At 34.5% G+C, this 22462-nt stretch overlaps 2 protein-coding genes across 3 annotated transcripts in view; one reads left to right on the forward strand and one right to left on the reverse strand.

Moving 5' to 3' along the window:
* Positions 1-21792, forward strand: part of LOC129434396 (creatine kinase U-type, mitochondrial) — a 368704-nt gene extending 346912 nt beyond the window's left edge. The window contains exon 11 of the mRNA XM_073868766.1: positions 21781-21792. The gene's annotated coding sequence lies outside the window, so the exon portion shown is untranslated. The remainder of the gene's footprint in view (positions 1-21780) is intronic.
* il17rel (interleukin 17 receptor E-like) lies at positions 7316-22427 on the reverse strand. 2 transcript variants are annotated; one of them, XM_055192419.2, is made up of 19 exons: positions 22301-22427; positions 19620-19791; positions 18910-18937; positions 18415-18552; positions 17940-18046; positions 17741-17855; positions 17608-17652; positions 17320-17462; positions 17162-17233; positions 17023-17077; positions 14457-14617; positions 14303-14347; positions 13122-13179; positions 12876-13027; positions 12530-12595; positions 10753-10810; positions 10545-10661; positions 9037-9079; positions 7316-8850 (listed from the first exon to the last, which is right to left on the reverse strand). In XM_055192419.2, the coding sequence occupies exons 2-19, from the start codon at positions 19713-19715 to the stop codon at positions 8820-8822; spliced, it is 1530 nt and encodes a 509-aa protein (XP_055048394.2). In that variant the 5' UTR covers positions 19716-19791; positions 22301-22427; the 3' UTR covers positions 7316-8819. The 2 variants fall into 2 exon arrangements, with proteins under 2 accessions (XP_055048394.2, XP_055048393.2); XM_055192418.2 differs by lacking the exon at positions 22301-22427 and having other exon boundaries at positions 19620-20054.
* Positions 22428-22462: the final 35 nt, after the last annotated feature.

Below are 22462 nucleotides of genomic sequence, written 5' to 3' on the forward strand. Positions count from 1 at the left end.
AATCAATAAGTAAAATCAAACGTTGATGCTTCATTCACAGACAGGATCACATCATTAAATGGATCCATGCATTAATAAATAAACCATTCGGTAAGACAATAATGAAATTTTGTTATCACTTATGCTGTCTTAACCCTGTATGATTTTCATCCTTTTGTGAAGTTATGTAGTCGGATTTCCAAGCTGCTGTTTTGTTTACAATGAAAGTGAATGGGGACCACAGCTGTCCCGCATCCCGAGGCTTTCATTTAATCAATAAAGTAGCTCCGACCTTTGCTTTTGGTTAATCCTTTTTTATTCCCCATACAAAAGTGAGTCATTTTTGTGTAACGTAAGGGTATGTAATGACAGAATTTTTATTTTTTGTTAAACTATCCCTTTAAGTCTGCTACACGAATTTAACATTGTAGCTGATATTTCTATCTTCCAGCTCTGTTACGCCCATAGACTGGTAACAGGTGTCTCTTTCATTGTCTCCTTTGTCCAGCATTTAAACAGAAGCATCGTCCCATCTCAGAATGGCCAGACAATGGGGGTGTAAACTCATGAATTTCTGAAAAAGTGAGCGTGAATATGGTCGGCTAGGGGTGGGACTTTATTTCAGATCTTGTTTTCATATGCTTCAGAGTCATTCATCACTGATCGTTTATACTCGTCTATTTATGCATGTGATATGGAGGGTTGGTTTAAAAGGATTGGTTAACATATGCCGAATCATAAATCACAGCCGATCTAAAGACCAGATCAAAACACTGGGGTGAGATATGCAGACGGGCTGAATTTTGTCCGCGAGTGTTTTGGGACTAAACAATGAATTTGTCTTTATTTCGTCCTGCAAGCAAATGTATTTGTTGTTGTGCTTGGTATGATTTAAATTGATAGCTAATTTGACAATATGTTAAGAAGATAACACTGCTTCACATATGGCTAGGCACCACTGAAGAATGTAATTAAAGATGTAACAAACCAATTATAAACTGTGTAAATCATATAATAAAGTTGCCTTAACATGCCACATCAGCTAAAGAAACCCTCAGGGGAATGTAATTCAAAGAGCTGGCAGGGTTTGCTGTGGTTTCTAGGAAATAAACTTTTGTCTGCGGATGTAATTTCTTGGAATCTGTGATCGTCGTGTACTGACAAAGCTGCTACTGATGACTCAGTGTGAACACGTGACCTGAATACACAGGTGCTGCTTTGCTTGACTGGAAGTTAGTAATTTAGGTTATTGATATTGAAGTGTGTGGTTCTTTCTACGATTAGCATGGCTGTTACAGGCCTATTTATATGTGTATATTTTCTTTACATTATGTGGGATGATTTTATGTAGAAAATGCTGGGTTTTCATAGGGTACCTGTCACGACACGGGAAATGAGGATGCAAAAGCAAGTTAACAAATAAACATTTATTTAAACAAATAACACGGGGAAACAAAACATGAGAATCAAAACAGGCAGGCATAAACAGGAACACTGACACGATGAAATAACAATGACATGAAGTAGCGACAATGATCCGGCAGTAAAGAGACAAAATACACAGACTAAACTAAACGATACACAGGTAATGATGATGATTAGTGTTCAGTGAAATGTCCAGGTGACAACAATCATAAATAGACATAAACAAAACACGGATTAAACCGTGACAGGTACATATAAAACTGAAATTCTGTCATAATTTACTCATCCTCATGCCATCCCAGCTGTACACTGCAAAAAATGATTTTCAAGAAAAAAAAGTATTTTTTTGTCTTAGTATTTTTGTCTTGTTTTCAGTAAAAATAACTAAAAATTCTTAAATTAAGATGCTTTTTCTTGATGAACAAAATGACCCAAGAAAATAAGTCTAGTTTTTAGACCAAAAATATCAAATTTAAGTGATTTTGTGCATAAAACAAGCAAAAAATCTGTCAATTGGGTAAGCACATTTTTCTTGAATTTTTCTTAAATTTAGTGTTTAAGAAAAATGTTCAAGATTTTTTGCTTACCTTATTGGCAGATTTTTTTGATATTTTTACCGAAAACAAGAATTTTTTTCTTGAAAATCATTTTTGCAGTGTATTTGACTTCAAATAAGTTGCGATAAGTTGAAATATGATGTCATTACAATTACACCCAGTTGCATTGTTTCTCTTATATCTTGTGACTAGTTGTCATATGCATATTTTCTCACGTGACACAAAAGAACCAATGATATTTGATGCTATCAAAGTGCCACCATTTTTATGAATTATGATACATTCTCTCAAAATTTTCAAGGCAGCACAAACCCTTATTTTTTAAGGTGAACAAACAAATCTTTTTTTTTTAGTATATATTTTTGTGGATGCATCATATTAGTTGCTAAATAATTTAAAAATATAAAGGTTTTGCATCTTTTTGCTTCAGAAGACATACAGTACATTGTAAAAAAAAAATAAAAGTTGGACCAACATGAAAAATTACTTCAATTAGTAACATTTAAAAAAATAAGTTTATTCAACTTAATTTTTTATCTAAATTGAAATTTTAAGTTGAATTTTTTTTTAAGTGAATTAATTCTTAGTTGATCCAACTTTTCACTTTTTACAGTGTTTGCATATTAACCCTCTGTGATCATTTGGATATTTTTAAATACCATTATTAAAACATGATCTCACGAAAAGTCATTTTACAGTCACAAAAAATTTGATGAATTTATTTGTGTCCATGGCACGAAATTCACTATAAACAAATTTCTATAAACAGTTTTTTTTTGTCCGTTGCACGACTTTATTTTTCATGTCATTTTATGAATTGTTTTCTCTTTTTTTCTATGTTTAAATCATTGTCGCTTGGGTTTAGATTTGGGGTTTGGGTTAGGATATACTTTTATGTATTGATTTCTACATGTTTTTCTTCTGCTTTTAAAACTATTCTCGCTTGGAGTTGAGGTTTGGGTTAGGATGTCTAAAAATGTAACAGAAAGTGATTCTAACACCAACCCCATGCGACAATGGCAAGAAAATGGGAAAAATATATGAGAGAACAATACATAAAATGACACGAAAAAGAAAGTCGTGCAACGGACATGAAAAACTATTTATAGAAATTTGTGAGTGACTCCACAAAGAAATGAAAAAAGTTGAATTTTGTGCCATGAATAAATTAATCAAATTTTTTGTGACGCTGCTACCCAGTCTCACGAGGTTTTGTGATATAGTCACGTAATTTTTTTGATTCTTTTTCGTGGTATTATCACGAATTTCCGCGTTTTTCGTCATCGTATAACTAATTCCTGTTTTCATGTTGTTATTATCATGTATTGGTTACTCAACTGCTTTTTCCTATTTTTACACCATTGTTGCTTTGGTTTAGGGTTAGATTTAGTGCTTGCATTAGAATGTCACTTTATATATTGGTTTATACTATTTTTTTCTGATTTATGTCGCCTGGCGTTAGGGTTAGAGTTGGGTTTGGGTAGGGATGTCAGTTTATGTAAATCTAACCCTAAACCGAAGTGACAATGGTAAGAAAATAGGACAAAACAGTTGAGTAACCAATACGTGACAATGACACGAAAACAGGAATTCGTTATACGATCACGGAAAAAAAATAATAAAAAAATTACGTGACTATATAACAAAATTTCATGAGACTACAACACGACTTTCCGTGAGATCAGTCTGCATTATTCATCTGTGTTATCTGAGGAAAGGAAGTCATATACCGTCACATTAAACTATTATATAATGAGCGAATTTTTATATTTTGCTGAAAAATTCTTTTAAGTTACTTGAATAATTTATTACTATTAAAGTGTTACGTAAATGTTACTGTATTTCAGCCCAATCCCCCGCCTTTGATAATGAACAATTTAAACTATAATTTAAAAATCTATTTAAGCAACCATAATGTCACGCTGGACGCGGACAAGTAGTTCCACTGTTAGCATATTATGTACAAACGGTCCCAAAGGTTAAAGTTGTTTACATGCATCTCTTAATGTGCCTGTTTTATCAGACTATCTCTGCCAGGCAATATCATTGTAGGCACAGTTGTGTCCGCAAAGGACTCCACGCCCAGTGCCAGCGGACCATTATCACCACGAGACAAGGGTCATGGTGTACTGGTTTGTACTTTAGCGAGCTGGCCGGTCTCCATGCCATGGAAGATTCATTATAGATGGTCCCAGGGTGCTGAATGCACGCCTGACCCCACTGCTTCCCCCACAGCGGTTTGTGCCCAATGGACCATTATGATGTCCTTGGAGGCACCGGACCATAAATTTATGTGCCGTGTTCTTTACTCACCACTGCTTCCTTGTTTCCCATTTCTGTCACTTTTACAATGAAGACGGAGTTAAAAAGCATCTGTTTGAAAATATGCACATGGCAGCGTTGAACCAATTTACTCTGTTTGCTGGTGTGCATATTGAGACAATGGCACTGATATGGGTTAAGATATACAAGGTGTTTTTAAATTAAATGACACATTTCAGTCTGGGACTAGATAAACCGACCCATAATTTGGATTCAGACTTTAAAACCCCACTGTATGTTTGCTTTAAGATTTACTTTAATCTTTGCATCGACTTGTGTGCAAATACCAGCAGATGCTGTAAGTTTCAATGACAAAACCGGCCAGTCCAAAAGGTCAGAGGTCAGGGCTAGTGCAACCCAAAAGGTCACAATAGATTATGAAGTTAGTTTGTAGCAGCTAAAATATGACATATAGATATGCTTATCCCAAAAACATGTTTTGGGAGGCAAAGCACGACCGGCGAATATTCTGTCTGGGAGGTAGGGAAGAGTTATCAGCCTGCTGTGGAATTGTGAGTGAACGTATGGAATGCATCAAACTGGAATGCTTCACTCCCAGCTGAGGAATCACAGGCGGCAGGTGGAGTCTGGAATCAACAATGAGGTCATCGTGGCCAACTGTTTTTACACGGGTTTGTTTTACAGTCAGAAACACCCCTACATTAACACACCAGGGGCCCGGGGCTCACAACGGGGCGTCAGCAAACTTCAAATGAGGACATAGGATGACTTAAAGGGACAGTTCACCCAAAAATTAAAATTTTGTTATCATTTAATCACTCTCGTGTTGTTACAAACCAGTATATATTTCTTTGTTCTGATAAACACAAGATAAGATATTTGGAATCCAGCAGAAAACAGGAGCGCAACTGATTTTCATTATAGAAATAAAGAATATATGGAAGTCAATGGGGCCTCTGATCGGTTTGGGTACAAACATTACTCAAAATATCTTCCTCTGTGTTTATCAGAACAAAGAAATGTATACGGGTTTTTCACAACATGTAAGTGAGGAAATGATGACAGAATTTTCCTTTTTGGGTGAACTATCCCATTTAATATTATTCAAAATTCTAAAATAACACAGTCATGCTTGAATAAAGGTGTTTGACTCTTTCTAAAAATTAATACATCTTTTCAGTTATGTATGTCAAACTCTTGAATATTTATTGGGTAGAATTGTATGTAAGGGCTTTAGTGATTAACCCCTTAGTTGTCACCACCACCCTTTTTTTAAGTGGGGGGGTGAAACGTTTATGTGCATCTTAAAATGAATATAGCTCTGGTATTTATTGGTCTAGACTAAGCCTAATCTTGGTCTTGTTTTAAAGAAGACAATTTAAAGGGATAGTTCACTTTAAAATGAAAATTCTGTCATCATTTACTCATCCTCATGTTGTTTTAAACCTGTATGAATTTCTTTTTTCTGATGAACACAAAAGAAGATATTTTGAGAAATGATGGTAAACACACAGCCGTAAGTGACCATAGACTTCCATAGTAGGAATAAAAAATATGGAATTTAATGGGTACCGTCAACTGTTTGCTTACCATCATTTTTCAAAATATTTTCTTAGTCATTTATCACAATAGTTCCAAAATATTTTTTCCTACCATGGTCACTATCTGCTGTGTGTTTACCATTATTTCTTAAAATATCTTCTTTTGTGTTCATCAGAAAAAAGAAATTCATACAGGTTTACAACAACATGAGTATGAGTAAATGATGACAGAATTTTCATGAACTATCCCTTTAAGGATTTTCACTGATGTGGAGTTGGAAATATTAAACAGAAAAATTGTTATAGCAATTTAAATAAATTTGAATAAATAAAAAGAATGCATAAAATTATAACAATGTGCACAAAAGAAATATGCGAAGAAATAATGTAAACATGAAATTATATGTCTCAAGTAGTTGTAATCCAAATTTCAAGTTAAAATCACAAAAAATGAGGTTTGTGTCACATTTTAGTGGTTTTACCAACATTGGCCACTAGGTGTCAACGGTTTGCTGCATACTCTTGTCACAAATTAATAAATTACTGTCACTGCATTATTATTAGTGCTAAAACGTATTCTTAGAGCTTTCCAATGATATATAGCTTGTCGACATTTTTATAATAGGATATAGCGTTATTAATATATTAATTAATGTCTTCCTATGGGGGGGGCATGAAACAAAAAAAAACTTGTTTAACTTTATTTTGTTTCAAATTGAATCCTTTAAAAACTATTGATTAATGATAAGAAAATTATTAACTAATATATTCATAGATTAAAGGCTTTTCTCATATGTTGATTTACGATTAAACTGAAATTTCATTCCAACTGCCACTACTCTGACAGTCTCATCCGAATATATTGTACAATGGAAAGGTGGTTTAGCCTTTATATCTTTAAAATATTAGAAAAGAAAACATGAAGTGCAATTTTAGTCATTAGGAGAAGACTAGCTATATGTTGTGAATACTTTAATACTATAATTTCATGAAAGTTAAACAGTTATAAACAAAAGAAGTTTAAGCATTACAGTTAGTGCTATACAAAAATACATGTGTTGATTATTTAAGCTTGCACTTTTTTGTGCAATGTTCATAATTGAATTATTAACATTTGGCTTTTGTTTTTAAAATATAAAAAAATGTAAAAAAAATTAAAGGGCAGAATACTGGATACAAGAGGTGTACATCTTTTTTTGAAAATGCATTTTTTATATGACTTACAACACAAAGTAACAGAAACAGCATAAGTTATAATATATTTCATAATAATAATTATATATATAATAGGTAAAAGTAAAAAAAATATATATATATATATATATATATATATATATATATATATATATATATATATATATATATATATATATATATATATATATATATATATATATAATAGGTAAAAGTAAAAAAAAAATATATATATATATATATATATATATATATATATATATATATATATATATATATATATATATATATATATAAAACAGGTTAAAATATTGGTAAAAGTTTGGCCACGTCATATTTAATTTTTTTTAAATCTGGCCCTCGAAGATGAGTAGTTGAAGACCCCTGTACTAGATTAAAATTTACATAAAAAATATTAAAGTAATCTTAGGTGTCCTGTATATGGGATGGGCGATAGTTATATTGTTGTGGATAATGGGGGACCTTAAAGTAAAAAATGTTGAGATCCACTGAGCTAAACCCTGCAAACTCTATTACGTAATCCAAAGTACAGTATCGATTCAGCAAACTCATCTGCAAAATTTAGCTAAATGTCTGTAAGTCATCTACCCTATTTATGATTTGAAACCAAAAAAGGAATCACTTGAGTGGGGATAGTGCAGGCAACTCTCCAAAATCTCTCTTTGTATTACTGTATCTGTCCCATGTTTATAATTAATCTGTGTTGTCTGAGTTTTACTATATACTTCAGGAATGTTTTCAACAGAAAACCCCAGATCTCATTCCACCCAACCCCTCCCATCAACACAGAACTGCACCATTCGGGAATGTCATACACAGTATCACTTCATCTCAACCTTTTTGACTTCAGGGCCCCGGCCCCCCATTGTCCACAACAGTATTTAAAGTCATATTACTTACAAAAACTATCCAAAAATATTTAAGAGCTTGGCATAACTGAAACATGTGCATTTGTTATAAAATTTGTTAGATTTGAATGCTCGTTTTGTCAAATAATTCAAGCCCTGTGGTTGGCCCCGGACAGAAGTTTCTGTGACATTGAACTTTTACACGGATTTTAACAACTCTCTGTAAGCTGACCTCCCATTTGTGACCTACTTTTAAGAATTACGTGAGAAAAATATGAACGCAGGACGCAAAAATATTCACTTAAAGCATGCATTCATTTTGTGCGACACTGCCCTCTGCTGTACAGTCGCGCAATAACAACGTTTGCTTATGCAAAGTAAATAATTGACAGGAAACCTTAAAGTTGCCTCATAAATGTACAAAATCATGCATTTGATAGATCTTTTTATCATTCATGGTATTTTTAAAATATAACTTTGTGTGTTTCTCGAGGATTAAACCTATGAGCGTGTCTTTGCGAGCACTGCATTACAAAACTTTTTACTTTATGTACAAAACTATTTATTTGAAATCTTTTACACTATACATTCAACTGTTCAATGCAGAAAACATTCAATTCAGATATAACAAATGGTTATATTTTTAATAAGTGTGCATTAGAAAATACTTAAACTATTTCATATTAAACCCTTAGGTTCTATATGTGATCCAGTCTGTGAAAACCAAGCTAAAGTCATTTTTGTGATATGCTGTTTTCTACATAAAATCATTTTGCATAATGTAAAGAACATTGATGTGTTATTGAGTTAGTACGGTTATGTCAAAGGTTGAAATCAATATGAAATATATGAGTGAAATCAAATTTAATCTCATCATTAAATTATGAGACTTTAGCTTGGATTTCACAGACAGAGTTACATAGACAAAAGTAACATATGATGTATTGAGAACTGTTCCAAAATGTGCATCCTCATTTGCTGTACAGACACGTATCACTGTCTCTGTTAAAAGAAAAAAGAGAACAGTTTGTTAATAATTTAAGATTTTGACATTTGTCTTTACTGTGCTAAAGATAGACACTAACTTAGAGGACTCGTGTCTGATCTAGTCTAATGCAGCATGTGAGTCACAAGTCAATCAAAAGATCGAAAGCAAGCTTGTTAAAGACTTTTTATTGGTTTACTTACCGTTCCCCGAGTTTTGTCCACAACATTCTTCTCCAACTCCCATCTACACAAGAGACAATGAGGAGTTAAAATGCAAAACCCTTGAAGTACGTCTAACATGTTGTCTAATAAATTAGCTTTTTTTAATCAGTCTTATGTTTAAGTCAGTAAATAAAATCCAATATTTGGCCAAATGTCACTCATTTCATTGGTATTTAACAAATTTGTGTTTCGCTGCAAAACCCTCTAAGTGCGTTGCACAAAAACTCATCTTTTTAGTAAATGGTTCCAAAAGTCAGAATGTAAAAATAACCACACATTAGCCTCACACAAGGGGGCGCTGTGGTCCATGTGACTGCCACATTCAGGTTGTATTCAGGTCAAAGCACTCACAAGGGACACAAGTTTAAATGTGATACATTGTCACTTCATGCACCAGGCAGGGTTCCCACACCTTAGTTAACTTCAAATTCAAGGACCTCTCAAGGACTTTTTAGGTCCAATACCCTCATGGACTAAATGTGGGGACACATTTCAAGTGAGAGCAAGGTTACATCATGTAACCTTTTAAGATGCATTTTTACAGTTCCCTTTCGAGGGAACTCGTGCTGCGTCACTGCAGTGACACTTTGGGGACGCCTCCAGGGGTAAGTGCATCTGAATGTGTATATCAAATTCAACCAATGGTGAGGCTAAACGACAAAGACAGGGTGACGCGAGAGCCAGGAAGTATATCGCTTTCCGAAATATTGCCAAACACGGCGTTACATGGATGCAGGTAGTATGGCAAGGGAGACGCAGCGTATCATTCCCTTCTCAGGGAACAACGCTTTCATGTGTCACAACTATGAAAAAAAGCATTTTGGTATGAATCAACATTCGCATACAAAAGATAAAAGCATTTAAAGTGACCAGTTTAGCATGTGTGCTTAAACAGTCTAGAATTTTTATGATATTATCCTACACTACACAGGAAATAATATGGATTTTTTTTCCAATAAAATACATTCAAGCACTTTCAATGACCTGTATCTATGTATGTATATTTTCAAAAACTTCCCAGGGCCTTGAATTTTTTACCCCAGATTCCTAAACTTTCAAGGATTTCAAGGACCCTAAAAAATCGAGGTGGCGTTTAGCGGATTCTGCCAAGAGACCCATATTTTTTAATTGCCTGAGGTGAGGATTAGGCAGATTTGAGGTGGCGTTTGCTCTTCAAATGCAAATTCAGTAAACAAGAGTAAACGAAATCAAATGCAGCAAGTAAATACTAACACTCTTATTCATTTCGATTGTCTAAAATAATTAAACAGGTTAAACCGGTCTATTATGTTTTGACTCTGTTCACACTTACCATTTGATATGACTTTCATCTGTCATCATTTACAGCAGGATAAATAGAAATAAATGAGGATTTATGAACGTGTTACTTACAAGTTATTTGTCAATGTACGTTTCATCTTTACCGTTACCAACAACAACCTCAAACTGTTTCTTTGTCGCCAGTGGCAACAGGTGTGTCAATTTACCTTTAATTGACATTTTAGCAATGAAGGCAGCTGCCAAGAGCACTGTGATAAAAACAGCAGCAGGCACTATGATCTTCTCAATCTCTCGATAGTATCGTCTCTCCGGGCACCTGTTTGCTGAGGCATTAATCAACAGAATGCATCGTAAATGCATGTTCAGTTTTAAAAGCAGTAATAATCCAGTTTATAACCTTTTATATTTACTTACAACACTGCACGTCACATTGGAGAACAGGAACTGAATATTGAACATCCACTCTCTTCACCTTTGAAACAGGAAGTGTTTTTATAATTATTTATGAGACCTCAAAATAAATGACATTAAATTTTGTGAACTAAATTAAAAAGATTTTTTTAAGGAAAGCTAAATTGAAACATGACTCCAAAACTAGCTAAAATATATCTTAAAACATTTTTATCCTAATGTACATATCAAACGCAAATTCAACAATTTGCCAGAGTAGATTACATACAAAGTCAATGAAAAGACGCAAATTTGCATGGGGCGCTGCGAACAACGCAAATTGGGCAACACGGTTGCAGCAAAGTCACGATATTTGCCTCATGCAGGGTTCACAACAGACGCGTAGAGGCGGCAAGCGCGAGTGATTTACATGTTAAGGGCCGATTCACACCGGCTGCGTGGCGTATCTGTTGCGTGGCGGCTGCGTCACGTTTTTTGTGTCAGATGCGTGCCTGACGTGCTGCTGTTGCTATAGGTGACATATGTTTTGCCTTGAAACGCTTCCAAGATGCTTGCATGTGGCGTGAAAAATAGGCGTCAGTCCTATTCCTAGCATGCACGCGTTTTCGGCACGGCTCGAGCCACGCCTGAGACGTGCGTGGCATGCAGGCGGTGTGAACTGTCAAACCTGCTAACATGGGAGCCTAAATAAAAACGGACACGCCACGCAGCTGAGACGCACACGCCACGCAGCCGGTGTTAATCGTCCCTAAGTCAATGCAAAGACGTGATAAGGCTTCATGCAGAGTGGTATGCGCGGCGAGAATGACGCGAAACTCCGCCAAAGTTCAGATTTTTCAACTTGCGCGTTTCCTGCGGCAACGCTCAATTAGCGCGGAACACCGCCATCCGCGCCGCGTTAACCAATCAGGACCTTGCTGTAGTAGTGACGTGAGTACAGGAAGCAAGCGGAGTCTCAACGGAGTCGCAGAAGCCCCTCCCATGTCTTGAATTACTATAATTTCACGTGCAGCTTTCACGCGCGAATGAAGCAGGCAAACTCAAATGTTCAACATCCAACTATGTGCGAATAGCGCGTTTTTGCCACCTCTACCGCGGCTGGTATGAATGCACCATTAAATGAATCTTCCACACAAGTTGAAAAAATGAAACTCAAGCCAAAAATGTGCTTGACCCAACGTTAAATCCAGCGAATACACGGTTAAACGCAATGCTAATACACGCTTCACGTTTGGTGCAAATCGTGTTTCGCCCTGCGCAAATCCGCGTCTATTTGCTTCTTTGCATTGACTTTGTATGTTATCTACTCGCGTAAATCGTTGAATTCGCATTTGGTGTTTACCTCCCATTATAGTGGATTCAAGCTATACATTTTATTAGTATGTGCAACGTAATTTCATGGCAAATCATACGTAGTTTTCGAGATGGCTAATTCGTATTAATTGTATGTTTTTGTACGATTTGCTTCCGCCCCTGTGACATTGGGGTTATTGGTCGGGTTACATGATTGTTTTTATGATAATCGCATGTTAATTTCATACAAATTAGTTCCCGTGAGATCAGGCTGGTGTGTGTGTTCCCTGGGATCAAAGCCATGACCTTTTGCGATGCTAATGTAATGCTCTACCAATTGAGCTACAGGACAGTAAGATTAAAAAAACACCAGACAGCATTATATCATTCAACAGATCAATCAATCAAAATGCCATAAATCTATTGAGGAATATAATATTGTTACAATTGTCAACACGGCTTTCAACACTTTCTTTTGTTGCCATACCTGAATGCAAACACAGATTTCGCACGCAGTTCTGGACAAGTTGAAAGTTGTGCGCTTCGTTTTGTCCTAGGATACAAATAAAAAGTGACATGACATCAAACAAGCTTAAACACGATTACCCTTATGTACTTATTCCTTCGAACAGAACCTTTTGTTAATCATATCACTAGGTTGTGTTTTGAAAAGGGAATCGACTTTAATAGGAGCCTCCAGGGATCTCACACTAAGATAAAAGGAGGGCCGAAAAAAACAAAATTCTTAGAAATGTGATCATGACGACATGCGTTTATTCTGACGTGATCATAGCTGATCGCATAGCATGATAATCCTGTTCATGGTTTCTTACCACAAATAGGATCTTTGTAGCGTTTCCCTCCATTGATTTGCACTGAGAGGAAGGTTTCATCTCACATGGGGAAACTGAGAAGTTAGCGTTCACCCATGATGTTATCTCTGCCCAGTGATTGCCATATTTAGACTTCATATTTGTTCTCCATACTTGTCAAAAGAAACAAAATCAAGAATTTAATTTGTGGACAATTTCATACAGTATGTAAACAAAATGAAGGTTAAAGATGTAGTATGTGGGTACCCGAGAAATTCCCTTTGGTGAAAGGACATTTGATCCATGAACCCGCATCAGTGGTAAACTATAAAAGCATCAAATTACCATCAGTAAGATAACAGTGCATTAATAACTAAACAAAATGTCTTTCTTACAGTATCACTGTAAATTATTTATTTAAAGGGACAGTTCACCCAAAAATTCTAATTCGGTTTTCATTTGCTCACTTTCACATTGTGTCAAACGTTTATGATTTTTCTCCAACGGGCCAAGAAAAAAAATGCATTAATTTTAAAACATCTTACACTGACATATTTTAACATATATAACAGTATTGTTTTTGTAAGGTTTCTTTGTAAAAACTACTTAAATAACTAAGGCCTAATCCTGAATTAATCTAAACCCTGTCTGGGAAACCACCCCTATAAGTATATTAAAAAAGAAATGTTACCGTTTTTGCTCAGAAAACAAAATATGCAGTTTATTGAACTTGGTGATAACCAGTGTTGGGGGTAACGCATTACAAATAACTTGCATTATGTAATAATATTACTTTTCTGAAAGTAGTAGTCTACTTTAAAGATGGGGTCCATTGACTTTTCATAGTAGGAAAAAGATACTATGGTAAGTCAATGGACCCCATCTTTAAAGTGGACTACTCCTTTAAGTAACGAGTAAAGTAACGCATCACTTTATAAATGTACACATTAATATTTTAGTTACTTTTTTAATAAAGTAATACAAGTTACTTTTCAATTTAATTAATTCGGGGAAAAAATGCATACGCGCCTGAGCCGTTTGAGTCAGAAACGGAGATGGCAAGCCAGAGCTTGACATTTTTGCAATGGAAATATGCAATTTCTGAATGCAGAACTTCAGTCACCTGCAAGGCCTGGAAGAGATCAAGCCTCAGCTAAGTAAGAAAAAGTAATGCAAAAGTAACTTAAAAGTAACTTAAGTATTACTTTCCATGAAAAGTAACTAAGTAACGCAATTAGTTACTTTTTTGAAAAATAACATAATATTGTAATGCACTACTTTAATTTCCCCAACACTGGTGACAACATGCCCCATGCACAGGACACGAATGTGAATACATAATAAAAACAGTAAATGTTGAATGAACCGTCCCTTTAAGCTATTGATGTTAAAAGCAAATGCTTTAGGGACCTCTTCAAAAGCCAGCAATAAAATAAGGAACACTCAACCTTCGTGCAAAGCAAAGGGTGTGGATCCACAGAAGTAAATGTCACCTGAGGTACCAACAGTAGGAAATGATTAAAGGGTTGATAACAATCAACATCTACATGTAAACAGACGATAAAACACGGAACAAAAAAAATAGAGAAGAAATGTACTAACTTTTTGTCCTGTTGAGTGAATAACATTTCCGAGATCTCTGCAATTGTTTTCTCCATGAGAGTGGCACAGAGTAACAGACACTTTGATTGGACACGCCGGCTCCCATATCAGCTCCTCTTTGTTGAAGTCGTACATTATGCCAGACCACAGCTCCTCCAAATCTGTGACACACAGATTATGTAATCATAACATTTTTGCATGCAATACAGTTTGTGAGTTTTGATGCAAAACCCTCTAAGTGCATCCGACGTGGTTTCTTGTAAATGAGCTTTTTATCAGGCTTTTATGTTTAGGTTCAGTAATTTCACTTTAACAACAAGGTTAATGAAAAGGTTATTAGACAGTAATCAAAATGCCTTATTTTCACAAATGTCACTTTAGTCATTTCTTTGGTGTTTAACAAATTTGACTGTCTTTCCGTGCAAAATCTTTCGCTGCAAAAAAGTACATGCAAGCTTTTATGGCAAAAATATCACAGGGGGCGCTGTGATCCATGTCACTGCCACTTATGAGTTCTATTCAGGTACTCACAATGAAAACAAGTTTGAACGCAAAACACTGCATTTTGTGGCTTCTGTGCACTTAAATGTGGTGTTTAACAGATTCCGCCAACAAAGCAGGATTTCCGAAAGGCCTGAGGCCGAGATTAAGCAGTTTGAAGCAAAGGTGCTTGATAAATGTATAATACGTGTCAAGGGAATTCAGCACATATCATAATCTTATTTTTGAAGAGGTGCGTTTAGCTGCTTTTGAGCTCCTAATTTGTTAATATTAGTAACTAACATGAACTTACAATAAACTTAAAGGCACACTCCATTTTTTTTTGAAAATATGCTTATTTACAACTACCCTAGAGTAAAACATTTGATTTTTACCGTTTTTGAATCCATTCAGCCGATCTTCAGATCTGGCGCTAGCTCTTTTAGCATAGCCTAGCACAATCCACTGAATCTGACTAGACCACTAGCACTGCGCTAAAAAATAACCAAAGTTTTTCCTATTTAAAACCTGACTCTTCTGTTACATTGAGTACTAAGACCGACGGTAAATTAAAAGTTGCGATTTTCTAGGCAGATATGGCTAGGAACTATACTCTCATTCTGGTGTAAAAAACAAGGACATTGCTTATGTAACATGGCTGCAGCAGGCGTAGTTATATTATGCACTTCCTTAAAAATAGTCCCCTTGGTTACTTTCACTAGCAGGGAACTATTTTTTATTTTTAGAAAATCGCAACTTTTAATTTTCTGTCGGTCTTAGCACACGATGCAACTACAGAAGAGTCAAGATTTAAAAAGGAAAAAAATTGAAACTCTTTGGTTAATCTTCAGCGCGATGCCAATGGTCCAACCAGATTCAATGGACTATGCCAAGCCACGCCAAAAGTGCCAGCGCCAGACGCGGAGATCAGCTGAATGGATTCCAAAATGACAAGAATCAAATGTTCAACTCTATGGGAGCTGGAAAATTAGCATATTTTCAAAAAAGTGAAATGTCCCTTTAAATACTTCTACAGTATTTATTGATCCTGGGTTGTGTAAATTTTAACATTTGCTAATACAATTTTAAAATCAAAAGCTATATCTGTTAATGCACAATGAACTAACATGAACAATAGTATTTTTATTACATAACAATAATAAGGATGAATAACAAATACTGTAAAAATGTATTGCTCATTGTTAGTTCATGTTATAGCATTCACTAATATTAATGAATGAAACTTTATTGCAGTGTTACCAAATAATTGTTAGCTTATCTAAAGCATGTGTTGCATGCAATAAAAAAAAGTTTTATTCTAAATAAACTACCAAATCAACCTAAATATAGGACTTGTAATGTTACCCCTTAAAGGGGCCATGGCATGAAAATCTGACTTTTTCCATGTTTAAGTGCTAAGATTGGGTCCCCAGTGCTTATATCAACCTAGAAAATGAGAAAAAGATCAACCCAGTAACTTAGTTTTGGTAAACCATTCTCTACAAGCACATGAAAAAAATAGGTTGTTGAAATTTGGCTCTCCTTATGATGTCATAAGGAGCTCTTATTATAATAATAACACCCCTTAAGCTGCACTATCCAACCACAGCACTGCAATTTAGTGCAGAGAAAAGCACAACTGAGTTTTAAATGCAACAAACCACCATCATTGTGATCAGTGTTTAAAATTCATCAGCTCATTTGCATTTTAAAGGACACACCCAAAATGGCACATTTTTGCACACACCTACAAAGTGTCAATTTTAACATGCTATAATAAATTATTTATATGGTATTTTGAGCTAAAACTTTGCACATGTGCTCTGGGCACACCAAAGATTTATTTGACATCTTAAAAAAGTCTTGTGTCATGGCCCCTTTAAAAACAACAACAAAAATGTCTTTCTCTTTAGCGTAACCTAATGCATGTCACTTGAGGCTGTCCTATAAATATATTGGACTTGATTAAAACCAGTTTACAGGTATTTAGCCTCCAAGACTTAGATTTCATCATATTCGTCCAGGAAAGGAATGAAACCTTTTTGTAGGGTATCATTAAAATAATGAGATAATAAGCATCACTTGCCGTTTTTGAATGGACATGCTTGAACTCGCCGTGCATCTACTCTGGCAGGCCAACCCTAAAGTAAATAACACATGTGTCAATGCACAGTATCTTTTTCATCAAAGAAGATGAATGTTTTCACCAAAGTATCCCTTGTTACCTCAATGCACAAACACGGCAGTGCTTTGGAATACTGAAATGTAATGCTCTTCTGTAGATCTTGTGCTTTTATCTGAAAAACATTTAAAACACACAAGGACTCGGTGAAAACAATGCCAAAATATTTTAAACAATAAAAAAAATGGTATATGTGCTTACTGTTTTGAGTGTCCCGTCACCTGCACAGATCACACTGCGTTTATGACAGAGCCTGAGGTTATAATCCGTATCCTCTGGTGCATCTTTCACCATCACTGTCATTTTCCTTTTGACTTTATCTATATTATACTCCAGCTTTCCAGCTACAAGTACAACTTTGGTTAAATCTTTACATCTAGACAGACGCATGTGAGTTTATCTACAGTATTACAGGAAGTGTTTTGACTACCCATTAACTAAACACTGACCACAGCAGCATCAAAATGAAAAAGCATTATGCATACTTACTGATGCACTCAGATATTTCATTTCTGATATCTTCATGGCTGCATTCTGATATTTAAAAGACATATGTTAATGCTACATGTAGCTTCCTTGTGGATTTGCATTGAATAAAGTCACAATAAACGCACACACATACCAGGGACAATGTATTTTTGCATCTTCGTGGCTTTACAGTAGTTAGGAACCGTTTTAAGAGTTACAAACACGTGCTGACCGGGTCTAACAGGAATGCACTTAAACTGCACACCAGCCTGCGGGTAAAGAATAAAATTTTACTATTTCAAACCACAATGACAGATTGATAAAAATAAGAAGTGTGATAAAGGCGTATGCACCTGTTTTCCTATAAAACTTTTTCTGGCATCATGGTCAAAGTTATAAATCTGGCAATGTCCCATCATCCCTGCAGAATCGGCACACAGTGAAACTCCACGGATATCACCTGAAAAATAAAGGATCATATTTCAACCAATGGGAAGTGAAGTGGTGTCCTTTAATTAATATACTCTTCTATCAGCAATATGGTAATGATACAGGCACATTGTGGTTAATATTTAAACTTTAACATTATAAATAGTTGAATTTTTAACTTTATATTGAACTGATGTCATTTTCAAGATGTTTACATGATTAGATGGAAAATTGTGTGAATGTTTTACTCGAGTATTTGGTTAAATGCAATGATTTATAAGACAGATGGTTAAATACTCTTTTTCTTCTCTCTAAAGCTATTTTATCATTTCTGCAGGTGGTTAGTGCATAACCACAATTATCAAAATGATTCATTAAATTGAAATTAATGATACTTACTAGTAACGTTTACTGATGTTGCTATTTTTAACTGCAATGAACATTTCCTCCCCTCACATCCCAATACAGTAGACAGCTTCACATTATTGAATACATTGCTGACAGTCTGTTTCCTGCAATGAGATTCTGATAGCAGAGCTGAAAGATATAAAAACAGATCAAACGCTTACTATCATGCTGGTCTTGAAAATAAAGTGAGTTTAATAAAGGATAAAAATAAAAAAAATATGTTTGCAATAGGAGTGGACCACCTCTCCTCAAGCTTCAAGAGGAGCATTATAAAATTATTCAACGTGTTACCATATATATTTTAAGTGTCCTGAAGGCACATAAATGGGTTTAAAACATATTAAACTATTATTTTAAGACAATTTTGTTTCATTTGGAGGTGAACTGACCCTTTAAATGTATACAGCCGTGTATATATACTGTGTATTGATATCGATGTGTTGTGATAAGTGATGTGCGATGATGCACAGATCGACAGATACTCACAGTAGGGTTTGGATTTACACCGTAGACCCTGTTTAGAAAGAAATGGTTTTGGATTAAAGCATTAAGTGACTCATTGTGATACAGTAGTGTACTATTTCTTTTATGCACTGTGCTCAAGGTACAGACACTGCTTTATAATCTAGGAGGAAATATCAACATAAGGGTGGTGTTATAAGGGATTTCCCACTCGTGGCAACTTAAACAGTTCCTGGTTACACTAAACCTGTGATGTAAATCACGAGAATCTTGTGTTTATATCCTATTACATTTATCTAAACAACCTTAAAGTTACTTTGCGCATCAAATATCCTGTGTTGGTAAGAATAAGAGACAGCTTATGTAGTGTTAAATTTGTCAGTGTTACAGATGGGATCAATTTATACAAAAAATAGACCTGTCACCTATTATAACAACACAAAGGTAGCACAAACAGGTATGGGCTGAATGTACTTAGGGTAACTATTTACGCATGCAAATGAATATTACGTAAGTGCTGGTAGATGCAAAATTTTATTTGAGTCCATTTATCTGACTTTTTTTCGAGTTTAATTCATTTTACTAGTAAAACCAAAAGAAAAAAATAAATAAACAATTTAGAATTTAATTAAAGATTTAATAATTACTATTAACACACTATGACATACAAATTTAATTAATAACATCAAAACATACGTGCATGAGCAAAATAATAAAAAATTATTGTATCATACCTCACAACGCCACGTACAGTCTCGGTCCTTCTTGATTCGGTTCATATAAGCAGTTTGGGTCATTATGAGCAGCAGATAAAGCCGAAGGCATTTCATGCTCGGGCAGTGTTGGTGAACGGAAAGACCTCGTACAAACTTGCTCAGCTGCTTGAATGACTTGAGGTTCTGTCTGCTGCAATATTTAAATATCAGCAATGAATTGACAGATAGTGTCCCGCCCCTTAACATTTTAAATAGCTACAGTTATCATACATTCATACAAAATTCACTTTTTGGGCCACAGTTACTAAAACTTCCTTGTCCGCGTCTTGGTTTATCTAACAGCGCTCTTTGTGACTGGACACTGTATGATGATCAAACGACAAATAAAGAAGAAAGGGCCCGCGGTATAATTATGTGCAGAAACAACATTCGCCACTAGAGGGAGACAAAAAGCAATATTAACCTTAGAAATTCACTATTTTGGTAAAAGTTTTATTTAGACTGTAAATAAAATGGTTGTGTATCAGTTATAAAATAATAATTGTCTGATTCAAATGAAATATAATTTAACAAGCATTAAACTTTAACTCTCCGCATGTAACAATAGGCTGCTGCTAACCCAAATGCAATCATTTTACTTTAAATCCTAGTTAGTTTCACATTACATTTTTATTACAGTTTAACTATGTTGTGGATTGTAAACGACTACATGTGATAAACCTGATTTCAGCAAACGTTATATATAGTAAGTTTGATAACAGATATTGACCTGACTCTTACAGGATTTCAGCATCCTTTACAAAATAGTTAGTAAACCCTTATGTGTTGTTGGGGCCATTTTGTTTTTGTTATTTTTAGTCTTAATTTGATCACAACTTTCTTTGTGTTTTAGCAAATGGAATGATTTTTGGTGACAAATCTTATATTTACATATATTTTAAGAAACTGCTTTGAATTATTAAAAAAAACTCAACAATATACACTCCTACAAACCGGGGCTGAATAGCACTAAAAGCGCGTAATCATAGGGGAACCATTTTAGTGCTATATAGCACCAATAAAGCACCTATTAGGAACCATTCAGGGGTACACCGCACCAGACATGGTTCTATATAGCACAAATGGATTCTACACAGTTTCTACATGGGTACTAAATAGGTGCTATATGGCACTTAAAAAGGTTCCCCTATGATTATGAGCCAGTGAACCACTCTGGGCAAATTTACTACCCTTTCGTGTTGTTAGTGGCCAAAAAAGGCCACTAAATTAAACTGTTGTAAAAATGTATCAAATGAAAAAAAATCCATTTTGTTTTCTGATCAAAATTACCAAATGTTTACAAAAATTCCTAGGTATCGATTGAAATGTTCCAGATCGATTCGATTTCGATTCACAAGCTATGAAATCGATTTGATTCCAGTTCTCAGTTCGATTTTCGATTCCGATTTTTCCAGGGTGGGGGGTTCGATTTAACTCAATGAATATAGATTATGTAGAATTTTATATTATATTATATTATATTATATTATATTATATTATATATTATATTATATTATATTTATATATATATATATATATATATATATATATATATATATATATATATATATATATATATATATATATATATATATATATATATATATATATATATATATATATAGTAGAGAACACTAGTAATTAGATTAACGTTAATCTTACGTTCAATGTTTGCGAAAATAATATGTGGAAAAAACGATTTGTGGCTTTTAAGAATCGAATTTGAATCGACCACGTAAAAAAACAGATTAATCGAAAAATCTATTTTTTTGCCCAGACCTTAAAATTATATGATTTTAACTCCTTAATTGCCAAGTTCATAAGTGGTATAAAATAACTCAATGTACAAGTTAGAAATTTAAGCTCTGTTTTTTGATCAACCGTAAAAAGGACAAATTGCACTCTTTACAGAAGGAAAAACCACCAACAATCAAGCATGATAATATGGTGCCATGGCTTTGCAATCAAAAAAATGTCGTTATAATGGAAGTCAATAGGTCAAAAACACGGCCTATAAATAAGGGAGGAAAAAAATTTAATCTGATGCTGCACAAAAACTAAAAATGCATCAAAGCCAATGTTTTACTAATCTTTGACATGCCCAAGATTGTGAAAAAGGTAAAAGAAAATGCAGTCAAATTGTGTGCCCCTCCCACCCAAATCAGTTCCTTACTTATAAAATTTAGGAAATCACTTAGGAATTTTTGTAAACACATTTATGCAAAAAAAGTTAAATACACGGTGCAGTTCAAAAGTTTAGTGTTACTTACATAAACTTTATATTTTTTCACATTTTAGAAAAATAATAAACACATTAAAACTATGGAATAAAATTAATATTTTACTAATAAAATCTGAAATTAATCAAATTAATTTTAGCATCTTCAGTGTAGTCACTCTTTGTCTTGAATTTGTAAAAATGTACTCTTGTCATTTTATCAAATATTTTGTCTCATCCTGAGATTATTTTGTATCTATTCTGGGATTTGATTGCCTGCTATAGTCATCGGTAGTAGTAAGAACGGTTTTTAATTAATTAATTAATTTAAGAAATTATTATGCTGGATGACAGATTTGAAGATACAATTTTTGATTGATGATAAGTATGACATAATTGTTGCTGTTAGGGTTAGAAAAAACGGGCTATGAGTATGACAAACCAACAGTATGTTTTGCATGTTATGCACTCCCTCAATATTGTTGGCGGGCGTTGTTTTCTCTTTTTCCCCCTGTCTCCAGTGCTACCCTCTCCCTCCCCACACTCTTTGTTGTTTCTCTCCTCCAGCCTCGACTCCGCACAGACAGAGAGAGAGAGAGAGAGA

Source organism: Misgurnus anguillicaudatus, chromosome 6 (assembly GCF_027580225.2).
Source record: "Misgurnus anguillicaudatus chromosome 6, ASM2758022v2, whole genome shotgun sequence".
NCBI classification, from domain to species: Eukaryota; Metazoa; Chordata; class Actinopteri; order Cypriniformes; family Cobitidae; genus Misgurnus; species Misgurnus anguillicaudatus.